The 15,002-nt window shown below is 38.9% G+C and overlaps 1 protein-coding gene across 1 annotated transcript in view; it reads left to right on the top strand.

Annotated features, from left to right (window-relative positions):
* The first annotated feature begins 847 nt into the window (after positions 1-847).
* Positions 848-15,002, top strand: part of LOC129796782 (glypican-4) — a 33,339-nt gene continuing 19,184 nt past the window's right edge. The window contains exon 1 of the mRNA XM_055838858.1: positions 848-1,548. Within this exon, the coding sequence (XP_055694833.1) occupies positions 1,356-1,548 (193 nt within the window). The 5' untranslated portion in view covers positions 848-1,355. The remainder of the gene's footprint in view (positions 1,549-15,002) is intronic.

The following is a 15,002-nucleotide window of genomic DNA, read 5'->3' as shown; positions in this document are numbered from 1 at the left end:
CTCTTGCAATTTAAGTTTATAATCCGGCCGGACGGCCGGACGGCCGGACGGCCGGACGGACGGCCGGCCGGAAAAAAAAAATTTTTGGCGCATACGTTTTTTGGAATGTGGGGACCCTAATTCGTGCTCATCCCAAGTTTGAGCCCGATCTGACGACTTTCGATTTTGCTCGGTACACAAAAGCTGTGTCTGAAAGAAACACAGCTAAAATGCTACAGAACAAAATTTGAGGTGACGCTATGAAAATTTGCAGAAAACTATCAGAAAAAGTAAGTTGTTTGATGAAATTCATGATGAGAATTGTAGATAAATGATTAATAATTCAATTATGATTGTAGGATTCGAAGGGGAACTAATTGAATAGATAATTTGAGAGCCATTACTGAATAAGATTTTCAAAAATATGTTAACGAATTTTAATTTATAAATAGGATTGGGGAGCAGAACTGAAGAAGTCAAAGAAAATGAAAGCAAGCAGGTAAGAAATTGAATTAAAAGGATGGTCAAGTAATTTTGGAAACTCTGGGTTTTCAAGAGCGATTTTGGAGCCAATTTTGAAACAAATTTTAACCTCTGAGAAGCCAAGACTTTAAAACTTCCTTAGAGCGCCAATGTGGGGTCGTTGAACAACCCCAAAAAGGAAGTCGATTTTTTCGTAAAGTATACAACCGGGAGTTGTCAGGTTAATACCTCTAAACTCCTGTATTCATGGATTAAAATTTACTTGCTTGAATCCAGAGGAAGTGCACAAAAATGAGCGCGAAGAGAATCGATAAAAGTCATGCAGAGAATCGATTTTCAGCGATATTTCGTTACCCTAACTAAGCGCTGATGTTTTCTCGCTGTCAGAGGGCGTACAGCACGGAGGCAACCAGAACCATCAGTTTAGTTCGATCGAGACAGCCGACGGGTGATGACGTACGTCCTGTCACGCTGACGGTTCCTTTTTTTCTCATACTCATATTTTTTTTCCACACACAAAAATAACAATAAAATAAACAAACTTGCGTGCCAAGACCTTCATCAGGGGCTAACAAGTGCTTTCTCAATGTGTGCATGCTTTTTTGGGGGCTTCTAGGGTGTATGTGCGTGCGGGGGTGAAGAACGAGAACAATAAAAAGGTGTCGTCAATGAGCCGCCTCAATCACTGAGGGTAGTTTCTGTTTTTTTTTTCTTTCTGAAAAAATTGTGTGTGCAAAGTGCCTTTCTTCTTTTATATACATGCAATAAAAGGGGCCGGACTTGCATTTGTGTTCATCGCACACACACACACTTAAACTTAGGGGGATAGGCTGTAAGTTCGAAGGATTAAAGGAAAAGCAAAAAAAAAAGGAAAAACTTTATGTGAAGTGAAAATGTCGAGGAGTTTGTGTAGAAAATCCCCTCAGAGGATGATGAGGATGCTTGTCCTCATCAGCTGCCTGGCTGTGGCACCCTTGGATGCTGCTCCATCCCTCAACACCGGCGTCTGTGCCGCCGTGACGCATTTTTTTGAAGCAAAAGGACTCCGGATAAACCCCAATGAAATCCCCAAGGAACCCATCAAAGGTAAATCATCCCCTATGTGACCTATTCCCTCCTATATAGCCTTGAGCCCTGTGCGAGTGTATTTTTGGGAGAGCTAATGTGCGAAACAGGGATCCTTTTTTTGTTCTTGACTGGTGTCGCCCACACATAAAGGGGCTCAAAGGGGTGTTACACACAGAGAGAGAAGACGAAGGGTAGCATGACAAGGAAGAAAAAAATACAGACAATATATATTGGCAATATGATGGGGAATAAAAGCTGACAGGCGGCTTTGTGTGCTTGTTCCGCATGAAGAGGGGGTGGACAAATGGTGTGGTTCTGGGTGCAAGCGCGCGAGGATTGCGCTTATTGTGAAATTCACTGAAAATGCATAAGACCAACGCCCCGCGAAGCGGGGCGTTTTATATATACATATATAAAAGTAAAGTAAAATATATATAAATGCATAGATATACACATTATATATACATATAAAAATGCAAAGATAAAGATATATAAACTGCAAATATAAAAATTAAATATAGCATGGATGGAACAGTATAAAGCGAAAGAACGGTAAGTAAAACTTACAGGCTGTGATTCTTTCTTTGTCAATGAAATGTGAAGATGGCAGAAAATTGAGGATGGGCAAATTTTGAGGAGAGACTTACTCGCGAGCCGAATCACAGCCAACGCGCAGAAATTTTAAAGAAATCCTTAATCGTAGCGGGCGTTGGCTGTGATTCGGCTCACGAGTAAGTCTCTCCTCAAAATTTGCCCATCCTCAATTTTCTGCCATCTTCACATTTCATTGACAAAGAAAGAATCACAGCCTGTAAGTTTTACTTACCGTTCTTTCGCTTTATACTGTTCCATCCATGCTATATTTAATTTTTATATTTGCAGTTTATATATCTTTATCTTTGCATTTTTATATGTATATATAATGTGTATATCTATGCATTTATATATATTTTACTTTACTTTTATATATGTATATATAAAACGCCCCGCTTCGCGGGGCGTTGGTCTTATGCAACTCAAGATATGACATGTTAACTTTAAAACGCGATATCTCCGGAACGGCTACATAGATTTTCTTCATTTTTGGCATGATGAAAGATATTATAGCCAACTATAACATATCAAAATATGAAGCAATTCTATAAAGCGGTGCTCGAGATATTCATCGAAAACTCATCGAAAATTTTGTTTTCGATTTTAGCGCCACTTGCGGTCATTTTTCGAACTTGCGATGTTCCGAGGGGTTGTAGGGCTTCTTGAGATCTTTCATTTGAGCCCGGGTTGATCAAAATCGGTCAAGCCGTTTTCGAGTTATGATCGATTTTCGATGAAAAATTGTGGCGGCCATATTGACTAAACGGCTTGGCCGATTTTCGAAAATGAGGTATCGTTGGAAAGGTGTTGATGTCCCCTACAACATATAAAAATTTCAGATTTTTAGCTATTACAGGGGCTGAGATATAACCAAAACAAAATTTTGAGGTTATTCAAAATGGCGGACGGGGGGGTGGGGGGTCAGATTTGACTTCATAATCGGATGTCTTCCACCTGATATATGAACTTTGCCGTTGACCGCAAGTCTCTATCTATTACCGTTCTCTTGTAATTTAGCGAAAGGTTCCGGACGGCCGGACGGACGGACGGACGGACGGACGGACGGACGGACCAATTTTTGGCGCATACGTTTTTTGGAATGTGGGGACCCTAATTCGTGGTCATCCCAAGTTTGAGCCCGATCTGACGACTTTGGATTTTTGAGTGTACACAGAAGCTGTGCTTCTTTGAAGAAAGAATCACAGCTAAAAACAGGATGAGGTGTTTCTGAATCAATGAATATCAAGGGGTTGTCTGCCGGAAATTTAAACGACAATCCCCTGATTTTTTTTTTACAATACTTGTTTCCAATGGGGTGCGCCTATGAAAGAAGGGGAACGATTGATTTTCAAAATAAAAAAAAAATGAGAGAAAATCAATGGAAAAGTGTGTTTGTGGATTTAAAATATTGATGAAGGTTTTATTTGTTTGGAAACCAGCAATGCATTAAGGGGTGGAATAACATAAGGGTTGCATTTGGCTGTTAAATTTATTTTTAAATTGTACTGCTGTTTATATCAAGAAAGCATCAAAATCTGTACTATTGTTGAGAATTTCTCAAAGTTCTAATTTGTGAATTGTTGGAAGAACAGAATTAGTTATTTTCTACGTCGGTTGTGAAACACTTATGTTATACATATGTATATTGAGAATATATGTATGTACGTAAAATAAATAATAAAATGAGATGAAATTTTTGTCTCTTTATAAATTAAATGTCATTTTTTAATATTTCATTAATTTAATTGATTCAATTATTGATTAAATTAAACTATTACATTAATGATAATTTCGCAACATTGCCAAAAAATGATTTCTTAAAGACCACTTGGTAGCCCCTTTGGGTCCTTGCTGTGGTAACAAATATACAGGGACAAAAAGTGAGAATTGTGCACCCTCAAAATGCTGCTAAAAGCGGCAAGAGCGAAAGAGAATTTCTCAACCCTCGTGCATATATTGATTGCTTGTAGGAGAGCAGGGATTGCAAAATGGTGTTGTACGAGAGCGAAGGAGAGAGAACAATTTTCAGCCCCCGGCACGCCTGCCATTTTGCCCAAAGGGGGTGATGAGCCACGCACCACCGGCAAGAGGGAGCCCCAGTGACGAGACGAAGAAATTAAATTGATGATAAATTTCCCATCTTTTCCCCATTAAGCTTCCTCCTTTTGCACTTACACCCAACATTCAGCCTTCCGGAGGGTCCTTTCTCCTCCTCTGTGTGGTCTTCTTTGAGATTTTTCTTCATACTTCATATTGGTTGCACTGTGTGCGTCCGTTGAGGGTTTCTCACCCTCTGTGCTGGTTCGAAGGGTAGTCCATTCCATATAGCAAAGAATTGCTTCAATATTGCGCAATAAAATTTACCTGCACGGCCAATTTCCATGAGAATCGGGACACGGAGGAATTTCCTGGGTTGATGGTGTGTGTGTGTGTGCACGAAAAACGAGTTGAGAATGGGATCGAAGAATGGGCTGGGATGACTAATGGACCACACCGTGGCATCTCATCGAGATAAATTAGGACGAGCGGCGGAGGACGGTTGCACAAGACAATGAATAACCAATTCTGGAATGCAGGGGCAGAGCACGATCATCAGTCACCGGGACCGGAGTCACATGGCCGGGATCCCACGGTCGGCATGAGGAGCCCCAGAGGCTGGGCACAGAACAATGTTAAGCGGCGGCGGGGCGGTGGAATTTGGCCGCAAGTGCCCGTGGGGCAATTAGTTGGAGGGAAAATTTCAATGGAAAATCGCATTGGGGCACATTTTTATACAGAGCGTGCGAAAATGGACAATTTCGCTTCATTTCTTTTTTTTCTTCAAGCACAATGCAGAAGAATAACAAAAAAAGCGAGAACGCCATTTGAGTGGATGATGGCAAAACCCTATGGCGCTCTATGGGATCCCCTTCTTGTGCACATCCTCTGATGATTTATTCTCTCATGTAAAATAATGTGATTCATGAGCTTGAGAATTAAAATTTTCAAAAACTTCAAATGGAATTTCATATTTTACGAGCAGGAATTAAACATTAGCGCGTGACTAATATGTACTTTAAATTTCGATCCCTCTTATCATTTAATGCTGTGCAATTTAGACGAACAACATTGATAAATGTCCAATTATTAATTGATTAATTTAGAGCAAAATTTCAGCGAGATTGTGGATGCAAAAGTAAATGTTGACGCATTTTGTATACAATCACAAATGTGTTGTGGAAACAATATTGAATTCAATAAACATTTAATTACCAAACAAAGTTGCATACCAAACATTAAATCAACATCTATTGAGACCATAGAATCACAATCAATGGTTGATTGTTGCAATATGTAGGTTGGAGTACATTTGAATTTAATTAGGGGTTTTGCTGTTTTATTTTGCTATTTTTGCAGGGATTTATTCAATTTTGTTCAAATATTTTGTTACAAAAATAGAGGAAAGTGAGGTAGTTTTGTAACCAAAGGCGTAGGAACGGTGTCTGTGAGTTCGAAAAGGCTAAATGTTCTGTCATTGTGGATTTTTCATTCGAAGGATTTCATAAAAATTATAAGATTTTCAAACGATAGAAAAGAAACGTCTAAGATTACAAAGTAAACGACAAAAGTTAGAAAAAAACGTCAAAATAGAAACGTCAGAAAAGTAGTTATAAAAGAAACGTTTAGTGTTACAAAAAAAAGTCAAGCATCATCATCACTATGGCACTTTTCACAGCGCGCAACATCTAGGGCTATATGCGCTGTTAAAAGTCAAGCATATTAAAAAAAAATCTATTTACATTGGAAAACAAACGTCGAACGTTAAAAAATGACGTCAAAAGTTGTAAAGAAACACAAAATATTAAAAAACATGACGTAAAAATGGAGAAAAAAGTTCAACGTTAGAAAATAAATGTCAAACATTGGAAAAGAAACTTCAAAAGTTAGAAAATAAATCTTCAACGTTAGATTAAGTCGTTTTTTTTTTAAATATATTTCTGTCTACGTCTACGTCCAAAACTTGTCAATTACTTAAGTTTGTAAATATTTTTGAATCGTCTTCGTCCATTTAGAGACGTTTCGATTTATTTAGAAACCTCTTCAGGCCCCAAAATAATTAGTTGTCAAAAAAATCTTATTTTATGCAATTTTATTGATCATCGATCTAAATGAATGCCCTTTTCTTACAAAACTCTTTTATCAGTTTTTTTTCTTTAAAACCAATAAAGTCCCCGAAAAAGTCATTAACATTGATTTAAAAATATTAATGAATTTACGATGAGGATTAATTGTCAACACAACTTCCACATAAAACACCCTAATTTCATGCTCGTCACTTCCATTTATGGCACATTTTATTGGGTCGTATTTCCCACGAAAGATCTTTATTGCCATACAAATTATATTGGCCCGAGCGAGAATAATGTTGAATAAATTCACATTTTTTCCGCGCAGAGGCGTCACATTCCACACAACGAGGTGTTTTACTTTTATATTTTTTTTTACTTTTCTCTTCTTTCCCTTACAGAAGGGTTTTTGGGGGAATTAGACAAAGTCGATTCATTGCAGGAAGCTGAACCTGTTGCTGCGAGAATGGTGCATAATGATGAATTTAGTTGCGGTCAAGGGGGTGGAGGAATGAAAGAAACATTTCGGGGCAAAAGGAGAATATGCACGCGAGTTGTGGAGGGAGCAAAAAAAATGAGATCAGAGATATCAAAATCAAGTAATTTATATAATATGGCCTTATGTATGGACATATATGTATAATAGCCAGCGGTTCCCTTTTTTATTTACAAAAAGGAAAAGGTAGAACGTCTGGAATGCGACTCACCACTACGGAGAGTCTTTTGTGGCCATCTCGTGCTTTTTTTTGTTGTTCGCATCCACTTGGTTCGTCCGGACTAAATGGGTATTACCTGTATATTATATTGGAATCCTCTCCGCCGCCCGAAGACGTTTGTGTGCCATACAGAGACGCGCCGGTTTGTGGAACGTTTTTTTTTCTCTTCTCCTGCAACTTCTTCTTACATATCTGAGGGGGAGGGGTGGGTGAGGAAGTTGGGATGGTGAAGACACACGGGTGAGAAGATGGGCAAAAGACAGAGAGAGAGGAAGAACCAAAAGGTATAGAGAGATCGCAAGAGAAGAGGAATTCAGAGACCCAGGCGCTCGGACGCGATTGATACTTTCTCACACGTTTTCTTGTGCAGACCTTAAAGAGCAATACAATGAAGCCGGGGAGATGATAAACACACATGGAGGATGCATAGAGAGTGCGCAAAAGAAATGCGAGAGAGCCACCATCTCGATGATGGTAAAAGAAGAACAAAAAATTATATATAAGGCAGTGTGAAAGACCAAAAATGCTGCCTCTGAATACAATGTGTGATGGTGGTGGCTTCGAGACATTCCCTCCGGGGGATGAAGAATATGAAAGATAGCGCCATTGAGTGTGGACAAAAGGTGAATTTTGCTTGACCCACCGACAAGTTTCCTCAACATACAGTGGAGACGCCGGGTGAATTTGCAGCACGCAATGATGGCCAAAAAGGACTTGACTCGCTTCTTCCGAGAAAAGCCACGGCGAAACAGCTGAATTGCGTAGACTTCTTCTGCATTCCATTTCTGACTCATTCCTTTGCTATATGTAGTTCGGTGGTTACTCATCTATGTTTGATTCATTTTATCCCCCGATAGGGATCGATGATTAAGAGGACATGAATGATTTTTTTATTGCTGAAAAACGAATATAATTTAGGGAGTTTTCTTTGTTCTTAAACCCATTTTCTCAGGAAAATTAATTAAAATAAATATTCTATAATAATTTCTTCTTATAATAATAAATATATTATATATTAATTATATTAATAATAATTATATATATTATATATTAATAATTTCTTATTTCCCGTTCAAATTGAGTCTCTATTCTGGACAGAATTAATCCCCCAAGACTAAATTCCGTCCTATGAAAGTTCAAAAGAAATTAATGACCGATACGAATCGATTTTCAAACCAGAAGATGATTCAATTTATTTTTTTTTGTATGAAAAATTGAATTTAATTTGTCATTTTTTACTCAATTTAAAAGAAAAATTAAAGAATCATTGGAAAAAAGTAGAAAATTCTGGGCAACTTTCAACAAAAACAAAAAAATGTCTCGTTTTTTGCAATCAATCTTGAGAATGGGAACCGTTGCGTTGTGTGAAGATTGGCTGTGAGAAAACTTTTGCTGCTGTGTAAGAAGAATTTTTCGATACCAACGATCGCGTTGGCAGAATCTTTTCACACGGCGCGAGTTCTCGAAAAAGAATAATATGAAGAAGAAGTTAAGAAAAAAAAATTCACTGTAAATTGCTGCAAATGCTGCCATGTTCGGGCGATGGAGCAAAAATTGCGGAATGTGATCAAATCCTCCGCGGTCTGTGAAGGGGCTTCTTGTTGGTTGTGGGTCTTTGGCGCTTGCGATGGCGAAACGTGTGCACAAGGAATATATAAAAAAAATAAATAAAACAACACGAGCTAAATGGCGCGGGGGGATACGGGGGGAGCGATTAAAAAGGAAAAGAGAGAAGATGGAGAGCGAGTGAAACAATAAATAAAAGCGTGTTGAATTCAAATTGCAATCGGCATTTGGTGGGGTCCTCATACTTGTTGCTGTGTTGGAATTGGAAATGATGCCGTGGTCAGTGGGGGTAGATGGGGATGAAGATATGGCGGAGAATCTTGCTATTGATACAGCTTGAGAGATTCCGCCGAGTTCTGTGGTTCGGTGTGTCCCACGGTGGATAGCCTAATCGCGAGATCAAGGGGAAGAGATAGTGGAGCTTCCAAGCAAGATTCCTCAAATGGCTGTCAATAAAAAATTACAAAATGCCTCTTTTATTGTGTATAGACGCCTTGAGAGAGCCCCTCAATGGGTATACAAACTGCCTGCCGACTTATTAATGAATGAAGACGATGCATGAGACCTTGATACGGCCTCTGATAAATCTTCAATCTTTACATTCTACAACTCTAAATTCGCAAATTTAGGAAACCCCCCTCAAGCATACATCGCGAAAATTCGCGGAGATGATGAGAGCTTTATCTTTCCGTTGCAGAACCTCGCGCGAGGAGTTTAGAGGCAAATTCGTGCGCGTCCCCCCCTTCTCCGAGTGTGGTGCTATTTTTGCAAAAATATTTATTTTCAAGAAGGAGAGATTTATTTATTTTCACTTGCTCGCCGGTAATTATTTTCAGACACACTCACTTGTCGACTGGAGGGAAGCAAATTGTTGAGAATGAAAATTTTCTGCGTGAAGTCTGTGCGTCCGTTTGAGGCGCAAACTGCCAATGTGTTGTAAGAAAAAAAAACTAGATCGAGACGTTTGAGAGAGATATGGGGAGCTCTGCTGGCCATGAAAATTAACAGAGAAAAGAAGTTTAAGGAAATAACAGCGAAGTAAGAAAAAAAAATTCTGCCAAGAGGCTCAATTTAGTGTGTAACAGTTTAAATTCGAGGGGTGCTCTTTCCTCACAAAAACACACTCCAGATGAATGAGAAAGTGTAGATGGAAAAAAACACGAAGGAAACCGGAAGGCACTGCCTTCAATTCTTTTCATCGTCGCCATGTGCCATGGCACTTAAGAGACCCACCATGCATATTTTCCAACAAACAACATTCGAATGAGGGGTCCCCTTAAATTTATTCACAAGAGTTTTAACACGCAGAGGGTTGTCTTTTGACACACACACTGAATTTCTTCCAAAAATGCCCTCAAAAACTCTCAATTTCCCCGGCATGAAATTCAACACAATTTGTCACTCATTTGATCCTTCATTAAGACGGGGATTTAAATTGCGGGATTCCCTCTCTCAATGAAATCTCAAGATGATCCTTATACTGTGCTCAATTCACATCTGCAGGGGTTTAGAGTACCTACTCTCCTTTCATTCGCCAGGACACCCAGGACTAATCGCCTGAAGCATTTCATTTTCAGTTGCAATTTCGACGTTTCAATTGAAAAAATTGGTGAATTTTTGCTTTTTGTTGGAAATTCAAGCTGCTTACTGGGGGATTTTGGTTTAGGGTACAAGGGAGTTTAGTCACGGATGTATATGCAACAATTCCTAATTTAAGGGAAAAATTGGGACACGGGTAATTTTTGAGAGTATCAAAAACGAATAAGGAATTTCCAAAGAGATTTCCCTTTTAATTCGAATCAGTTAGGAAATTTTGGCAAAGATTTGGCAAAAAATGGAGGAAATGACGTCAATGGGAATAATTCAGCGACCAAGAAACCCTTGAAATCTTTGAATTTTGCACTGAAATTTCAAGATTTCAAGCCAATTTCAAGGGTTTCTTGGTCGCTGAATAAGGCCCAATATTTCATTTTTTTCTGAAAATATTCGCGCTGATCAAGGCGCTGATCCTTTCTCAATAATTTTTGAAAAGATACTTTTATGCTTTATGCATTTAACGATTCAAGAAACACAATAATGATGCTATTGGGCCTTATTCAGCGATCAAAAAATCCTTGAAATCTTTGAATTTTGTACTGAAACTTCAAGATTTCAAGCGAATTTCAAGGGTTTCTTGATCGCTGAATAAGGCCCATTATTTATGTTTTTGAGGGAGTTTTCCTGGATTTTTTAGCAGATCCTATTGGAAAATGAGAAGGAAGTCTCTGTGGTGATTTATTTATTTTTATAATTCTTTACAATATTGAGAAATTTTTCCATACAACAGCGAATAAACTCCTTTGGAGCTTAAATATTTAGCTGTAGGCCTACAATTTGTCTTTGTTAAAAAATGTTGAATTTATGCCACAAAATAAAATTTTCTTATAAGCATTTCAATGGAAATTTTTCCTATTTGTTCTTTCCCAAATTAATTTAAGATCATCAATAAGAATTTTAAAGAATTGAAAAGAATCACTTCAAAAGGAAAATTCAAATGAAAATATATCAATTAATAAAAAAAACAAACAAGCATTCAATTTAATTCAACAGCTCTCTGTGACAAATTAGCTTTGCTTCGAATTTCAATTAATTCTTCTTTTTTTTTGGGGAAAATCAACAATGACCCAATTGATTTTATCAGTTAAGCCACCCAAAATGGTTTTTTTTAGTGCACCTTCCGTGGATTTCCCATACCCGTGATTTATTTGCCTTCTTTCCCCATAAAGTCGTTATCTTTTTCCGGCGCGAGTGGGTTACCACCCAAAAGTCATCATCGTCTCATTAACGATGATTTTCAGCATAACTCTCTCCGGGGGCTTTTATGAGATCATTAGACCCCGCAAGGTGGACCAATTTTCATGTTGCTCACATAGGCCCACGTTTTGGGAGATTTTCCCATAGCTGCATATTGGACATCGTGCGGATGGGATTAATTCATCTTCCAATGCGACGGTGAAGGAAGAAGAAGAGCATCCATTATGGGCCTAATTTACTTTCACAAATTTTTACGAGTGATCGCCGTGTGTCTCCACGGACTTGTGGATTGTTGTGGGGCACATTGAGATGGGCTAGAGCGCGAGGAAAAGAGATGGAAGAAGGCCATGCACGTTAAATAGTTTGATCAGTCTGTGGGCACAATTTCTCGTTTTTCCCCGGCCTCCCAATCAATACATAAAATACCTTGGACTTTATCAATATTTATACAGTGTTCCATGAGAATTCTCTTTCTATGTACACAAATGCACGCACATACCAGTTGATGGGGCCACCTCTGGATGTCTTCGTTGTATACCTACATACCCAAAGCAAAGCAATGAGGGGCCCCACACACCTGAAGACAGCCCGGCCAAGTGAGCATGGCGAGTTATAAGAACTACAGAGGATGGTTTGGTGGATGTAGCAGCGCAGTGTGGAGAGGAAGAGAAAAAAAAATGGGCAGAAGGAGGTTCAATAATGAAAAACACGATTAACGAAGAATTCTCCCATTTCACACATCTTTCACCGAAAAAAAAATATGCTAGAGGTTTAGAGAATCGTTGTTCACTGGGGCTCGTCGCTAAAGTAGTGGACTTGATTCCCCAATATAGAGACACACGAGTCACTAGAATTGATTGTCACAATGACAAGAATTCTAGTAGTTCGTGTATTTGATTTTATAGCAGCCGTGACATATTGGCAATAAACAGATGGCGTTAGTGGTATTTTTTTTATTTTGAAAATAGAGAATATTATTTATTGCATTGAAATTAATAATATTTATAAAATAAAAAATTATATTCGAAATAAAATGAAAAGAATGGGATCTGTAATTAATAATATACCAACAGACCTATATAGGGAGCCTCTTTATGCATTTACATAAGAAAAAATCTTTTAAAAATTTATTTATTTGCATAAATTGAATTTAATCTTTTTTTTTATAAATCTTTATATTCTCTTTTTCTTCAACTTTTGTCATAATGATTAGATTCTCGGATGATTAATGAAGTGCGTTACAAGAATATGTCAAACGAGTCTGATACAAGAACAGAAAGATGCTTTGAGTGCCATGGTCCGGCAAAACTGAAACATGATTTTTTTTTAATTTTCATAAAAAATGTTGTAGGAGTGAAACCAAACAACTACAAAGAGACAAAAGCGAAAAAAAAACATTTTTTAAAAAATCCGTTTTGGGTTGAACCCCATTTATTCTCCATTTCCACAATTTATTTATTTTGATTAGATTGACATCCTATACAGAGAATAAAAGCTTCAAGGCCAGACCAAGCTCCTCTTGTTCCCCTAGCCACTGTTCCTTTCTCCCAGGGAGAGCTCTAATAGTTCTCTTCCAGGCCACGAAAAGGCATCCACCTGTCTGTACGTGGAGGGAGAGGATGGCTGGGCAATCATCACCGTGGAACGAAGACTGTGCCCCGGAAACCGGCAAAATTCTACAGCATGAAGATACTCTTCTTGGGAGACCTCCCCCTCGCTTACAATTTGAAGGTAGTGCGAGGAGCTCCCCGTCCCGCTCAAGCGGACTGCAACGATCAAAAAAACAAAACAAAATTCCAAGGTCCAGTGCGACTATGCAACATCATGAGCTACTTACCCCAATAGGGAACGGGGGGGCACGCAGGGGAGGCTCTCTAGGAAGTGCCGGAGTGTCCTCTTCACACGAAAAACTGTCAGGGAGCCGTGTACTGACGGACTCCTCCGTGATGACCGTCAAATTGCGTCTTACACACAGAGAGAAATTGCCCAATTTGAGTGCAACGTGATTGCTGAGAGAGACAATGCTTTGTCCGGAATGCGCGTAGGATATTTTTGAACAATTTCCTCTCTCTATGCAAGAAACATAGCGCCTCCTCAATCCCCGTGGCTTCTTTTGTGTTGACCTTGAATATCTTGAGGAGGAATTAACGTGTAGAGGCGGCGTATACCTAGAGGTTTTTCCAAAGGATCCCACGAAGATGATGCTGAGGATGAGCATTAACACGGAGGTCATCATGAGGGTGGTTGGACGTAACTCCGGCAACAATTTGGAAAAATGCCTCGTACAACGCCTTTTATAGAATTCACGAATTGTCCTTTGTGTGTTTGTATAATTTGTATCCGAATCCTCGGCTTTTACAGCTTTCACTCCTTTTCACGTCAGCCCACTCACTGCACCGCATAATTTCCTTCACTTTTTAGCGGTTGAGAGAGAATATAAAACTTGTCCCTTCCACATTTTCAGGGAAACAGACATAAATGAAAATAATTTATTTTTATATTGACAAAATGTAAACATAACCAAAGCATTGCGATAAAATTATTGCAGTTGTATTGCAGTTCTTGATTTAGTACCGTGGTGACATCTTCACAGATTTCTTGTAACTAAATTCATTGGAGACAAATAGTCTCAGATTCAGTGGCTCTATGTACCCATTCTGGAGACACACAGTCCACTGGGGCTACTCTCTGGGTGAGAGTAAAAATTTCTCTAGTTCTGGTGATTTTTTTTTTCGGTGTTCATCGTTCATGCCATTAACTCTTGAGATGAGAGAATAAAGAACAGCACACACCATTCATTCACTGAATGATACTTGAGGTGAAATGGTCAGGCATTCTAGATAAACGATGCGGATGGCATAATGGGATGACGACCATGGAGAATTCTTCGTCTCTATTTTATATTTATAGTGTAAAAGAGCCATGAAAAGAGCCCATAGTGTTTGGGACCACAGTATACGCGCGATATGTGCGAGATCTCACTTTGTCTCACCCATAGGGAGTCTCTTAGTAGCCATACACCCTGCCTGCATATCCCTCGTCTTTCACCTATCCTTCACAAAATCCCGTGAGGAATGTTGCACGAGGTGTGCACAAAATACCATCATCGCTGATCGCGAACGAAGAACGGACAAAGCGTAGCGAAAGACCCTCGTCGTATATGGGGAAGACCACAAGAAAATTGTGTTTAAACAAATCGGGAGCCATCAATTTGAATAAATGTTTGTAATAACTATTTATGTACGTGGTACACACCATTGAAGTCTATTTAGGTGCTTTGCATCTTTCATTACACACAGAGAAATGAGCAGAAAAAGAGAGATATTCTCACCCATAGCGATTTATGTACAAAAGAGCACGTCGACGATGGAATTCATGGAGATTCCGAAGGGGTGGGCAATTTCTGCAATTCATTGTTGCGAAATTACCATGCCCATATAGTACGTTACAACTCAAATGAAATGGCCCTGCGGAACGGATGTTTATTGCCGCGTCAGGAAATGGGATCACCAGTGTTGTATTTTGCACAACATTCCACACAATACATTTTGGCACCGAGAAAATCATATTTATTCTTAAAGAGGGATTACATTTTCCACCCTCATCCTTGATTTCCGTACATAGGGTGGCTTTTTTGGGGGGTGGTTTTGGCTTGGTTTTGTAATCGATTTTCCTGGGTTTTTCCTGGTGGTTGTGG

Source organism: Lutzomyia longipalpis, chromosome 1 (assembly GCF_024334085.1).
Source record: "Lutzomyia longipalpis isolate SR_M1_2022 chromosome 1, ASM2433408v1".
NCBI classification, from domain to species: Eukaryota; Metazoa; Arthropoda; class Insecta; order Diptera; family Psychodidae; genus Lutzomyia; species Lutzomyia longipalpis.
This window is presented reverse-complemented; position numbering and strand designations above follow the sequence as displayed.